This window comes from Zalophus californianus, chromosome 11 (genome assembly GCF_009762305.2).
Source record: "Zalophus californianus isolate mZalCal1 chromosome 11, mZalCal1.pri.v2, whole genome shotgun sequence".
NCBI classification, from domain to species: Eukaryota; Metazoa; Chordata; class Mammalia; order Carnivora; family Otariidae; genus Zalophus; species Zalophus californianus.
In genome coordinates this window covers 37,012,560-37,027,060 of record NC_045605.1, presented here as the reverse complement: position 1 = coordinate 37,027,060, position 14,501 = coordinate 37,012,560, and the positions used below count along the sequence as shown (strand labels likewise).

Below are 14,501 nucleotides of genomic sequence, written 5' to 3'. Positions count from 1 at the left end.
ATTAAGACTTGAAAGTCCTGAACACTTTTTTTTTAATGTACAAAGTGAATGTGTCATCTCAAGGAAAACTATGATAAAATTCAAGCTTTGAGCGCACATTAGATCTTTGGAAAACTACCTGCCACAATAAGCCTGATAATAGACTTTTCTGATAAAATCACTGGTGATACTCACAAATGAGATGACAGTATATAAGGAAATGCATTAACACTGGAAGAACTGTATAAGTCAGTAAGACAGTATTTTCCAAAATAACCAATCCCTGATGTTACAGAATCATACATGGGTAAAAGTTCTATTCAAAACGCAAGACAGACCAATGGAATTTAATGGAACAAACAACGAAAAACTCAATTGATCTAGTTTTGGATTCCACGTTACAAGTAACCTCGAAGAAATTAGCATTTGTTAAATTTTGGCACAGTATGAAGACTAACCACAACTCCCTGGAAAAGCTATTAAGACACTCCCTGATTTTCAACCTGCATATCTGTGTGTGGTCAGATTTTCCTCATTTACTTCAAGCAACAGCACACATTGCAATAAACCGAATGAGGAAGTAGTTGTGAAATTTGGCTGTCTTCTAATAAGCCAGACATGAAAGGAATTTGCAAAAAAATGTAAAACAATGCCACTCTTCACATTAAACTTTTGTTGTTGTTGTTTTGGAAAACACAGTTAGTTTTCTTTAAAATGTTATTTAGGTTAATATATAGTAGTACTATGTCCTGAATGTTTGTGTCCCCCCACCCGGCAAAAAAAAAAAATTCATGTTGAAATCCTAATGCCAGATGTAATGGCAGGAGTCATCGTCTGGGAGCTGCTAGCCATGAGGGCAGAAGCCCAATAAAGGGGTTAGTGTTCTTATCAAAAGACCCCACGGGGCTCCCTCGTTCTCGTCACCATGTGAAGACACAGAGAGGTTGACAATCTACAACCCACAATCTAGGGTCTTCCACGGAACCTGACAATGCTGACACCGTGACCTTGGATTTCCAGCCTTGAAACCTGTGAGAAATAAATTTTTTTTAAAGATTTTATTTACTTATTTGACAGAGACAGCGAGAGAGGGAACACAAGCAGGGGGAGTGGGAGAGGGAGAAGCAGGCTTCCCGCCGAGCAGGGAGCCCGATGCAGGGCTCGATCCCAGGACCCTGGGACCGTGACCTGAGCCGAAGGCAGATGCTTAACGACTGAGCCACCCAGGCGCCCCAAGAAATAAATTTCTGTTGAAATTTTACAAGCCACCCAGTGTGTGGTATTATGTTAGAGCAACCCAAACAGACTAAGAGAGGTTTATTATTTAATTAATATTTAAACATTTTTTAAAATTTAATTTCTAATATGGTAAACATTGGTAGATACAAACCATATAAACAAAGTTCTTTGCGGTCATCAAGAATTGTTAAGAATGGAAAGAGATCCTGACATCATGACTCATTACCCTACGTTAACCAGGTGAATGTACGCTCTTGACCAGTTGTCCTTTAATTGTCAAATTCCGCTTTCAGATAAACGGGGGGGCGGGGGGGAGGTGGAGCAGGGAACCAGAGTTAGCAATCTAGGAATCCACAGCAACTTCCAACAGTCTTAAATGTTTACTCTTTTGGTCACATTGATATGAACACGTGCAACTCTGGATGACTAACACTTCATTCTTTGAAGTAAGAGGGTTTTTGTAATGTTTTTTTCATGGTAAGTTTATTTTAGAGAGAATTGAAAAATGTGAGCCATCTGAAAAGATATTCCAGATGCCCAATTTTATTTTAACAGTTCAAGTTCAAAAGAGCAGACTACCTTTAAATGTCTGTTTCTTTCAAGTTAACTGTTGACTCTCGAGCAACACGGATTGCACTACGCGAGTTCACTTAAACGTGGATTTTTTACAGAACTGTAGATGTATTTTCTCCTATGATTTTCTTAGTAACATGTCCTTATGTCAGCTTACTTTATTGTAAGAATACAGTATATCACACATACAACATACAAAACACGTGTTAATCGACGATCTTATTGGTAAGATTTCCGTCAACCATTAAGTTCTAGGGAGGAGTCAACAGTTGTATGTGGATTTTTGACTGCGCTCCTAACCCCCACATTGTGCATTGTGCAAGGGTCATCTGTATTTATAAACACTGCTGGTATGCCCTGGTAACTACAGAATAGTAAAGGTTAACATTCGAGACAGCATCTGGATAAACATCTTTCAGAAAGTCTTTCAGCTAATCTAGGAAAACGCTGCCAAGAACCACACACTCTCTCAGTGGCTTCAACGCCTCTGACAATCTAACTCTCCCCCTCCATGATTCTCTAACCCCACCCTTCCCTCAACTCTACTCTTGCCAAGCTCAGTCCCATCTAGACTTTTGCTCACCCTGTTCCTCCTTTTGGGGAAAATATTCCTACTCCTCACTCTAAATTCTATGATTACAACTAACAGAGATGAGCAATACATGAAAACCAAGGCCTACGCGGTTACTGTTCTCAAGTTTTCTGATTGCCAATTTAGTGTTTAGCAGAAACACAACTAAAAACCACGTGAATGTTTATTTAATTAAAAGGTGCATGAATCCAAAGTATGATGTAGCAAAAAAGCAAAATTGAAAGCTCAGTATCCTTTGAAAGGGACATAATAACCCCATTCCTCTATTTCAGGAACTGTGATTAGTTCTGGGTACCACATTTGATGAAAGACATGACCTAAGTCCAGAGGACAACTGAGGTGAAGAGGGGATTGAGATGCAAAAACACTGAAGAAAATGAATGCTTAGCCAGAAGAACTAAAGTTTATGCATGACATGGGTAGACAACTACTTCCAAATACTTGAAGGGCTATCTTATTTGGTTAAGTAGTCATATTTGTTCTTGTCTTCAAAAGCGAAATGGGAAGGAACTTTTGGTCCACTATGAGGAAGAACTTTCTAGTAGGTAGACTTTCTGAAGTGAGACTGGACAGCCTGAGGAAGAGCCTGACTGCTGCTTTCTGGAGGTGTAAATGCAGAAACTAAACAATCATTTCATGGGGACACCGCAGAAGACATCCAACAATAAGGCCTGGACACTGAAGTCCTGCCAACTCAGATCTGACATGAACGACAATATCAAAAGGCACTGAGGCAAATAGAGGGCACAAAAATTTGTCCTTTCCATAAAACCAGCTGCAACACTCTCCATACGTATGCTCGTTACAGTGTTAGTACTTTAAGAAGGATAATCGAAAAGCTGTTTTATTCCCCGCTCTGAGTTAAATTTTTTTTCCTCTGATATTTCTTTTGGTCCCAGCCTCATTTTTTTTAAGACCCTGTTCCTGTGAGAGCACTGGTACTCTGAAGTATTCTTAAATTAAGAATAATAATTAAGCCATCTTTGGCTTCTTATGCATCGAGATCAGAAGAGGCCTATAATTCCACAACCATTCCTGCTAATCTGCATTTAAAGGCAGAGACACGTGCACAAACGAAGGAATGGTATCTGATGTCGTCGCCCTCCCCCAGCACTCATCACAGTAGAGACACATGACCCGACAGCATGAGAGGCTATCCTACTGCTTTCCACAAATAACGAGAAAGTTCTCTCTAGAAGTTCACCCCTTTAGTAAAGGGGTGGTTTTCGATGAGTAATGAATAAAAGGCACTGTTTTCACATGCCTTATGCAGGATGCATGTGATACATGGAGTCAGGGTTCTTTACTCACAAGCTGAAATCGATGACCAAAGCTTAGCCATTCTTTTTCCACAAGGACTTCAAACCCTCGGATGCTCCGATAGTACCCATCCAACATGAGCATGGCAAGGGAAGTCAGCTGAGCTGTGCGGTCCCAGCCGTCACTGCAATGCACTATCACAGACGTCTTCCCGGACTCTACTTTGTCAGCAATCCGGAGAGCCCCCGCAAGAATGAGCTGCCGAACAGATTTTTAAGTGAAATTTTTAAAAAATTTTAAAAAATTAAGCGCTTCCTTCTTCAAAATTAACTAATACGGTTTTATTACTGATGACTGTCTCAATAACACATGAAAAAAAAAAAATCAGTCCCTTCCTAAAAAGAATTCTCGTAAGTGGCAGATCTATAATATTTTGCCTTTGTAACTAGAAGAATCTCATAAATCCAGGCTCCTATTAATCTGCACAATGAAAGAGTCAAATGAAGGGTATCTCTGGGTTCTGTACAAATCAACAGTATGAGTGAGAGAAAAGAAGGATTAAGTTTTAAAGAGATCGGTTTTTAAGAATCTTCAAATATTCCATCATCATCTATTTAAATAAAAAATAATATGCCAAATGAAGTCATACATGTTAAACAATCCCTACTTAACCAAAATAGAATACGAAAGCAATGAAATTGGATCTCTCTTATTCTATAGCTTTATAGCATTTATTTTACTATTTTTATATATGTCACATAGCTTACAGCAAGCACAGTATAAAACTTTAAGCTACTTATCTGTATCAGTATGAATGAAAAATTCTCATCAGATCAATATGTCAACTATGTCAACTTAACTGGTATTTGAAATAATTTCAGTTATTTTTTTAAATATGCAGACAGTGCAAAGTATCTTTTCTGAAGTTGATCTTGAGTTAAAACTAGACAGAATTAGATACAACCAAATAAGAAACACAAAAGTATAATATCCTTTAAAATGAATAATACAGTCCCATTCTTCTCTGCAATGGCTAGACCATACATACTTAGAGAATGGTATGGGTCCACAAACATGGATCAGAATGAAAGAAAGCAGATTTACTGGGCTTGGAGAATCTCGTGATAACCTCCTTTTGATTTTAACTATAGGCATATTCTGGAAATGGGGTACTCCGTAGCAATGTCAATCCTGACTATGCATCAGAGTCACCTGTGAGCAGTTTTTTAAAGTGTCTGGGCTCCATTCTTCACTATTCCTGGCTTACTATTTTAAATATCTTCCACTTGTAATTCAATGGATATCGAGACTTAGGGATCACCCACCCAAAGGATTAGAACAGCTGGAAAGTTAAGACTGACCAGGGAGTTATCCAAAGTGGTCACCTTCCTTCCATGGTCATCTCCCTCCCTCCTTCCCTCCTTCCCTCCCTCCATCCCTCCCTCCCTTCTTTCCTTCGTACTTTCACTTATAAAATAAACATTTTGGAGTGCCTTACCATGTGGCAGGCTCTGCTCTAGGCGCTGGAGACAGCGGAGAACCAAAGAGACAAAGGGCTGGTACATTCTACTCCGGCGAGGCCAGCCAGATGCAAGTAAATAAGAAAATACATACTGTGCCAGAGGCACTGCCCCCTGCTGGTGGAGCTGTTATTTTGTAAGGTGTGGTTGGGAAAGGCCTTTCTGAGAAGGTGATATTTGAGCAGAGTTCTGAAGAAGGTGAGCAGGTAAGCTTTGCTGGTGTGAGGACTGCGGGTGGAGAAGGCAGTCCAGGCACAGCCGATCTCTTATACCTCTAAGGAGACTTGTTTCTGTTAGAGCAAGCTTTTTGGAGAGACTGTTCTATGCGCTGGTGGAATGCCTTGCAATTTACAGAAGCTGACATTGCAATTTATGTTCGCTTTTGTTTCCAATCAAGTGTTACTGTTTACTATTTACACTTCACAGGCTCTAACAGATGGGCCCCCAAGAACATGCTCTCTGATTGAGGAGTGTGTGCACTCTGCTACACTCAAGCTTCTAAGCATCTGGGAGAGAAAAAATAAAAATAATCTCTAATTCTCAATTAGGTCAATTTGCCCTTCTCTTCAGTTCGGTCCGAATTTTAGATTCGAATGTGAGCACATGTCTGCTCCTTACCATGAAAAATCTCATTTCCCTTTATTTCACAGTATGAATGTGTATGTGGCTATAGAAGTCTATATCTCTGTATGCTGTGTTACTGAAATTTAGAACACATGTGCGATCGCATCCAGTGTTCCAAACATGACAGCGACAGGCTGGGCACATTGGTGTTCACAGGGCAGTCTCCACATCATTTAGCCTTCATACCCTTCATTCAACTGCTTCACCTCCCTTCTCTGACCAGAATGCCTCTCACTTCACTAGTCGAGTAACACAGATTTAGCGGGTGCCTGTTATGCACACACACAGTGCTGCCCTAGCTCCTGAGGGGTCCAAAAATACTAATAAATTACCCAGCCCAGGTTTCCATGAATTAGGAATATACTCCAGCTGACACAAAGTAATTAACTGAAGTGTAGGGTCTTACCTGATGAGTTGGAAAGAGAAAGTAAAGTGAAAAGTGCAGAGACAATGGAAGTGGGTGCAATCCGGGAAGACTTCATGGAAGAGAAGAAACCGGAACTGGGGTCTGAAGGATGGGCAGAATTCAGACAGGGCGGGGAAGAGAGGGGAAGAGAAGACCACAACAGAACCAAATGCACAGGACAGAAAACTAATTCATTCAAGCAACACACCTTAGAAGTACTTACAATTTTCAAAGCAGTTATCAATTTTTCATTGTATAGAAAGATACCTTCATCTTAAGTTCAATTGTAAGAAAAGTGCCAAAAGAGACAGAGGGGCAGAGAAAGTCCTTGTCTGATATTCTGTAATAATATAAGGAAATAATGACATAACCTAACCTTAATATGTTCAAGCCAGTGAGTAGATTCCAAGTTAGACAACCAGTGAGTCTCCTCGATGTTAGGGTACACAATCTCCTTCAGTTTTCGTAATGATTCTCTCATAACGTGAATATTGTGGATATCCAGAAAAACTAGTTCTGCATTTTGATAGGCATCTTCACTCTCATAACCTCCACCCTTCGCCTGGGAAAAAAAAGCACACACCACAGGAACTCATAAATGAATGTGCCCCCACTGCATGTAAACATATGTGAAAAAGTGCCATAAAATATCCAATAACATGAAAGATGATACATATTCTCTTCTTTTCTTTTTTTTAATCTTATTTAATTGAGAGAAAGAGAGAGCGACAGAGAGCATGAGCTGGGGTGGGAAGACAGTACGGGCAGAGGCAGAGGGAGAAGCAGACTCCCTGCGGAGCAGGGAGCCCAATGCAGGGCTGGATCCCGGAAACCTGGGATCATGACCTGAGCCGAAGGCAGATGCTTAACCGACTGAGCCCCCCAGGCGTCCCGATGATGATAATTACTGATGAATAGGAAAACTCCATGGGAAAATGTCAATGGTTCAGGACATCTTAACACAACCACTCCCTACTACACGTTCTTCTTTATAAAACAGGAATATACACTCAAACCCTGACTCCCTTACGTGGCTGTTATAAAAATTAAATGTGATACCATATATGAAGGTCCTTGAACATTTTTAAAGCACTAAATCTTGCCTACCTATATTTCCAGTTCTACCCAAGCATAATTTATTAGAGAAGACTGAAATCACCATCTCTGTGTGCTGGGACGACATCTAGTTTCGTACTGGCCCATGCTTCTTCACACCCCTTCCTCTTCACCTCATTTTAATCTTAATATTTGCAAAATGCTTTGCAATCATAATGACTTGCTTCTATTTCAACCCCATAATTATTTCCAAATAAAAAGACGGAACAAGTATAACAGCACAGAAGACCACAGCATACTAGGACAGCCACTGTAGCTATAAAAAAATTGTTCATATGACTCACACCATCGAAAACTACAAAACCCACCAACGCCTAACCAACAACAAATTACCAAAAAACAGAAGGGCTGTTTCTGACACTGACAGTCTGGGAAATAGTCTGGATTCAAGATTGGCATAGCTACATAAGTTAACAGTGTTTCAGTGGGTACCTGTTAACAAGGATTATTCCTGGAGCATGGGAACTGAACAGGTCAGGGGTAAGAGACGCTTTCAGTTCAAACTGGTTGCAACAAATTCTAGAAAGATGGCAGTGGAAACTACACAGGCCAGGCACAAAAACAAACAGAAAATGCTCTGGAATCAGACAGTTGTAGAACTTTGTGAGTATACTAAAAACACTGAAATACATACTTGAAAAGAGTATGTTTTCTGGCATGTGTATTAGATTTCAAAAAAAATTGACATTTAAAAGAAAACAGAACAACTAGACAGTAAAACCAAAAACACAAAAATCATTTAAAACAGAAATGGGGACAAAGCATTCTGTGAAACCCCAAAACCACCCACAGCCACAAGATCTGAATGCTGTCAGCGAAGGTGTGGGGAGAAGCAGAGGAAGGGATGGATATAAAAGGACCGGAGAACAGGCCAACCATGAGCGAGCCTTGCACTTTTTAGGGTTTGTTCTGCTTCCCGTGTTGGCCCTCATCTTCCAGAACTGTAGGGAAGCCCAACAGGTCAATCTAAGAAGTGCAGCTGAAAACCAGGAAAGGTTCCGTCCGTTCTAACAGCCCGCGAATCCAATGGATCTACAGTAGATCTAAAGGGGCCAAAGCAGTCTAACCTTTCTGAACTCTCCTAACAGACCAGCCAGGGATTGCTTCTGCTAAGCACATCGTCAAAATCGAGCAGACAGAGTCAACAGAGGCAAAGGAAGAGAAGGTCCAGATAAACGAGACAAAGGAAAAGAGGTCTCAGGTAAGGGAATGGGGGGGGGAGGGATTGAGTGGGAGATACAGGACAGAGCCAGGAAATCCCAGAAAGTAAGACTTCATATTTTTTAATGCTACATGCAAACAGTAAAAGAGGCAGCTCAGTGAAATTAGTTCTAACTTCTGGGTACCCCTAACTTCGGAGCCATGGCTTCCAACTGAACCAACCACCCTGAAGGTTCAGGAAAACTAATTTCACCTAAAAATGAGTAATGGGAAAGGATCAAGGTCAAGTCCCATAGGCGCTATCCTAAAAAGAGAATGAGCAGCATTCATAACATATCCCCTGAAAATGCCTCTCAACACTGAAATCTCTTTGCAAGCAAGCTAAAGACATTAAAAAATAATACCAGGCATGAAAAACAAAATAAAGTGGAATTAGAAAACTCAAAAATGAAGTGACAGAACTTGGGAACAACTTAGAAATAAAAGGAAAAAAATCAGGAAGACTAAAGAAGAAGAAACACAAGAATAAATAATACAGCAGGTACCAAGTTAAAAGAAATAGAGAAAAGGAAAATATTTAAAACCAAAATGAAATTAGAAAGACATAAGAAGGAGTCAAGAGAAAGTGACAAATGACGAAGAAAGGTGAAGAAGAGCCAACACAAGAGTCCTGAGGAAGAAAGTCAGAACAAGGAAACAGAATGCCAAGAACAATGATTAAAGAAAACTGCATGAATTTTTTTTTAAATTGGAAATTACATATTGAAACAGCACACGTGCATACCTGAGAATATAGACCCAGAACACACAGCATGGAGACATATATTCTGGCAATAACTGTACTTCAAAGGAAAAGAACAAAGTCCTTTGAACATCCAAGTAAAAAGAGTGACGTAGAAGGTAAAGAAATTTAGGTTATTATTAGCCTTTGAAGCTTTATGCCAAAAGAAAATAAGCAACATATTTAAGAAACTCAGGAAAATCACATGTAAGCTAAGGGTTTTATGTCCAGTCAAACTGACTTTCAAACTTTAATAAAGGACACAAGCTCCTATTAGCATGCAAACACTCAGAATATTGTTCCCATGAACCCTTGCTGAAATATTTAGAGGAGAACAACTTCAGATAATAATAATAATAAAAATAATAATAATAATAATGTCTAGAAAGTCATCCATATATCTGGGGCACCTGGGTGGCTCAGTCGTTGGGCGTCTGCCTTTGGCTCGGGTCATGATCCCGGGGTCCTGTGATCGAGCCCCGCATCGGGCTCCCTGCTCAGCGGGAAGCCTGCTTCTCCCTCTCCCACTCCCCCTGCTTGTGTTCCTGCTCTCGCTGTCTCTCTCTGTCAAATGAATAAATAAAATCTTTACAAATTGCTTGTGAGCACAAAATATATAGCTATTTGTGGAAGTCAGAGGTAAAAGGGAAAGTATGTGTTCAAAAGGGAGAATGTGTTAAGGCTATATCCGCTGACAATGTCAATATAATACAATGTATTTAAAAGTGGGGGAGGATGGGGAGAGCAAGTGAAAAACAATTAACTTTCCAGTAGGTACTGGCGATGGTGGTATTAGCACTGTTATTCTGAGATTGGCAGGATAAAGCACACAAGTAATTATGAAACATACATATCATCCCCTGGGTCTTTGAGAACCGGGATTGCTGCTGTGGAAGAAAGGAGATACGTATGTAATATAGAAGAAGCTAGGTAAAAATTGTTTAGCACTGAATTTAAATTGAAAACACCAGTAGGAACTCTTGAGGTACTTTACCTCTAAAAATATGTAAATATTCCCCAATCCTATTCACTGGAAAGACATCGAAACAGTACAAATCCAGTAGCAGATATCCTCAGCACCCCAGACAATGGTTTGCAACACCATTTGGTACTAACAGGAATGAGAACTTCTTGGAGAAATAGCTGTTTCAGGCACCCTGGGTGGCTCAGTCGGTTAAGTGTTTGACTTCAGCTCAGGTCATGATCTCAGGGTCCTGGGATGGAGCTCTGCGTGGGGCTCCCTGCTCATCAGGGAACCTGCTTTTCCCTCTCCCTCTGCCACTCCCACCTGCTCATGCTCTCTCTCCCTCCCTATCTCAAATAAAAAAACAAATAAATCTTTAAAAAAGAAAGAAAAAAGGAAAAGAAAAATAGCTGTTTCAAGGCTGTGGCTAGGCAATGCACAAGACTTTCTGATGAGTCTGGTATATCTCCCTATACCAGATAGCGAAGATTACTGCAGTTATATCGAAAGAACTCAGGAGATAACTTGAAAAGCCTCCCTTTGACCAAAGATGAGAAATTTTTTTTTTAAAGATTTTATTTATTTATTTGAGAGAGAGAGAGAGAATGAGAGATAGAGAGCACGAGAGGAAAGAGGGTCAGAGGGAGAAGCAGACTCCCCGCTGAGCAGGGAGCCCGATGTGGGACTCGATCCCGGGACTCCAGGATCATGACCTGAGCCGAAGGCAGTCGCTTAACCAACTGAGCCACCCAGGCGCCCCCCAAAGATGAGAAATTTTAACTTCAAAAAAATATTATCTGCGAAGGATTAGAAAATGTTGAATATGTTTAAATACATGCATTCATAACGACACTTGAAAAAATCAGTCACCTTCATATGATGACAGGAAGTAGGCTCATCACTGGGAAAACTGACATAAATTGCTGGTTAACCAAAATATAGATAAAAGAAAGTGTTTCTTTACAGAAAGAGTTCAACCAATAGCTGAAAGAGAAATCATGAAATTAAAACACCACCATTTTGGAGTTAATGTATCTAGGCACTGAGCATTAACAGCTGCTAACACCCCAAAAGAGAGAATCAGCCACAAATGATGTGCCTCCTGATATGTTCCCTATAGCCTTGCTAAAGGTATCGAACCTGGATCTGAATCAACCTCTAAATTCACATGAAAGAAATTCAAAGGGCAGAAAAAAGATGAACCATACCATGCAACAGCAAATCTTGGACTCTGGAAAACTCTACAGATAAAAGGTCAAGAAAAGAAAGTGATGGGCAAGGGGAGGATTACAGATTAAGAGAGACTTAAAACACAATATTTAAAAAAACAAGGCTAGAGTCTAGGGATATACACTTCAGTAATGAAATGTAAAGAAATGCAACAAGATGACTATTATAAAAGTTAGGATAGCGGTTACTTTTAGTACACTCAGAAGGTTGAAGCAGGGCGCCCATGGAAGACTTAGTGGCTGGCAAAGTTTTAATTCTTGACATGGGTCATAACTGCAAACGGATTTGTCATATTCAAATTGATTAGGTTATAAAAAACGTTCTGAGAGTTCCGGTTACAAACATTTGTTGCAACAAGGATGTACATTTTTGCAAATTAAAAAGCCGGGGGGTAGGTGTGGAGATTGGGTGAAGGTAGTCAAAAGGTACAAACTTCCACTTAAAAGATAAGTTCTGATAACTATTGTTAACCATACTACATTATATATTTGAAAGTTGATAAGAAAACAGACCTTACAAATTCTCATCACAAGGAAAAAGAAATTTGTGATTATATGAGATGATGGATGTTAACTAAACTTATTGTGGTGATCATTTCATAATATATACACATATCAAATCATTATACTGTACACCTCAAAATTATGCAATGTTCTACATCAATTATATCTCAATAAAACCAGGGGGAGAGACATCAGGCTGGTAAACTGAATCGACCTTCCTGAAGAATACTGACCGTATGTAACAAAACTCTTAAAAAACACATATTTTAAATTTTGATACAGTCATTGTATATGTAGGATAATCTTTTAAGGAACAAAAGATATTTATTTCAGTATTATTTAAAATACTAAATACTCAAACACCCAATACGAGAAAAATGACTAAATGAATAATGACACAGCCGTAATAAGTACTATTAAAGTGTTTTTCAAGAATATTGTATTAGAAGAAATAATTCCTATAGTATTAAGAGGAAAAACAAAGAAACAAAATAATCAACATATAAGTGTACCAAAAAAATAATGGGGGAAAAGACAGCAAAATATCAGTGGATATGGGTGATTTTAATTTCCTTTCTTTATCTGTGCCTGCCGAGTTTTTCTGTACTATCTAGTACATATCTTGTAACCAGGAAAATGTACCCATAAATAAAATAAATCAGTTGTTAAAAAAAGAGGGGATTTCCAGACTGACATATGTATCAGAATGCTTTAAAAAAATAAGACAGGGAATATAACTTTGCCTTACCACCTTTTCTGCATTACATTTCTCTTTCCTTCTCCTCTCATGCTAGAAAACGTACTAAGTCTCTCTCCTGCTAATTCGGAGTAGAGTTTTGGAAGGGAAACAAGTAATTACTGGAAAAATACATGCTAGTCCCTGTGCTGCAAGCTTCACGTACACATTATCTCATTTCTCCTTTAAGGGGAAACATTTACAGTTTAATAGAGAATGCCTGCAACTCACAATGCCCTCAAAACACTAAATAGGATGGAAATAATTAGGCACAGGCACCATAACTTAATTAAAAGGATGATCATCTCACCATCGTTTATAAAAGCAAAAAACCCAGAAATAAACTAAATATCCAATAACAGTTGATATTATTAGTTCTTGTACCATTAAAATAATGTTAGAGATAAATGTTTATTGGCACAGAAAGATACAGTGTGAGTGTTTTAAAAAAGAAGTTACAATCATCCCACTGTTTCAAATACATGTGTGCATGCATATACTCATAGGTCTGGAAGTACAACCAAACTTTAATGGTGTTACAGAATTTAGAGTGTTTTAAAATATGTTCTTCTTTTTGCTTATCTGCATTAGCTGATTCTATAATACAGATACACTGCTTCTTGGGGGTTAAAAAGGTAACTTACTAAAGTTCATTTATATCCCTTCTCTCTCCTTCGCCTATGGCAGATTTTGTCAACCACACAAAAATTTCTATTTCCACAACGTAAATATCTGTTCTACGGCAGAAACCAGGGTGACAGCTCCAGCTAAGTGCAAGTATGCAGTGTGAATGACGTGATCAGGGGAAGGGCAGGGAGAAGAGAGCACCACTGGCCACTGAGAACACTGCTTGTCAATTCCTACAGCAATGCTGGACAGAGTTTAGTCAGGCATATGCTCAGTTAGTTGTCAAGTTTGGAGAAGGGAGAAGGAAACCAGTTAATTGCTGAAGAGTTATTTATTATGTACAGGAGCACAGAGTTATACACTACTTTTTACTAGAAGAATTTTGCCCCCAAGATAACCCCGTTAGCTATTATTATTCTCACTTTACAAATGAACAAATTAAGGTCTAAAAAGATTTAATAAACCACCCCCACATGCCACTTCACTTTGGCCGCATCAAAGCCAGCTGGTGCACGTGTAGCCCACATAGAAGACACCCACTGAGTGGCCATGGGGATTGTTTCTGGGCCCTATGGGTCTGAAACACTTGGAGAAAGAAAAATATGTTCCACATGAAAAAACAAACTAAAACACCAGGAAAAAACCTTAATGGAATGGAGATAAATAATTTACCTGATAAAGAATTCAAAGTAATGGTCATTAAAGGTGCTCACCAAACTTGAAGAATGGATGAACACAGTAAGAACTTCAACAAAGATATAGAAAATTTTAGAAAGTACCAAACCGAAGTCACAGAACTGAATAATTAAACTGAAAGATGCAAGAGGGGTTCAACAGCAGACCAGATGAAACAGAAGACAGCATCAGTGAGCTGAAAGACAGGGTAGTGGAACTCATCCAAAAAGAATTTTTGCAAAAACGAAAAAGAATTTTTAAAAAAGTGAACAGAGCTGAAGGGACCTATGGGTCAACATAAACTGAAATGACATTTGCATTATAGGGGTGCCAAGAGAAGAGCAAGAGAAAGGGGCAGAAAACTTATTTGAAGAAGTAATGGCTAAAACTTTCCCTAGAGAAAGAAAGAGACATTTCAGTCCAGAGAGTTGCAAATAAGATAAACCCAAAAAGAGCCATACCAAGTCACATTATAATTAAAATGTCAAAAGTTAAGGATAGGAGAGAATCTTAAA

At 39.1% G+C, this 14,501-nt stretch overlaps 1 protein-coding gene across 4 annotated transcripts in view; it reads right to left on the bottom strand.

Annotated features, from left to right (window-relative positions):
• Positions 1–14,501, bottom strand: part of MTMR2 (myotubularin related protein 2) — a 114,920-nt gene that overhangs the window by 9,034 nt on the left and 91,385 nt on the right. For all 4 annotated transcript variants that reach the window (XM_027579543.2, XM_027579544.2, XM_027579546.2 and 1 more), the window contains 2 exons: positions 6,570–6,755; positions 3,695–3,901 (listed from right to left, as the gene is read on the bottom strand). In XM_027579543.2, the coding sequence (XP_027435344.1) occupies positions 3,695–3,901; positions 6,570–6,755 (393 nt within the window). The remainder of the gene's footprint in view (positions 1–3,694; positions 3,902–6,569; positions 6,756–14,501) is intronic.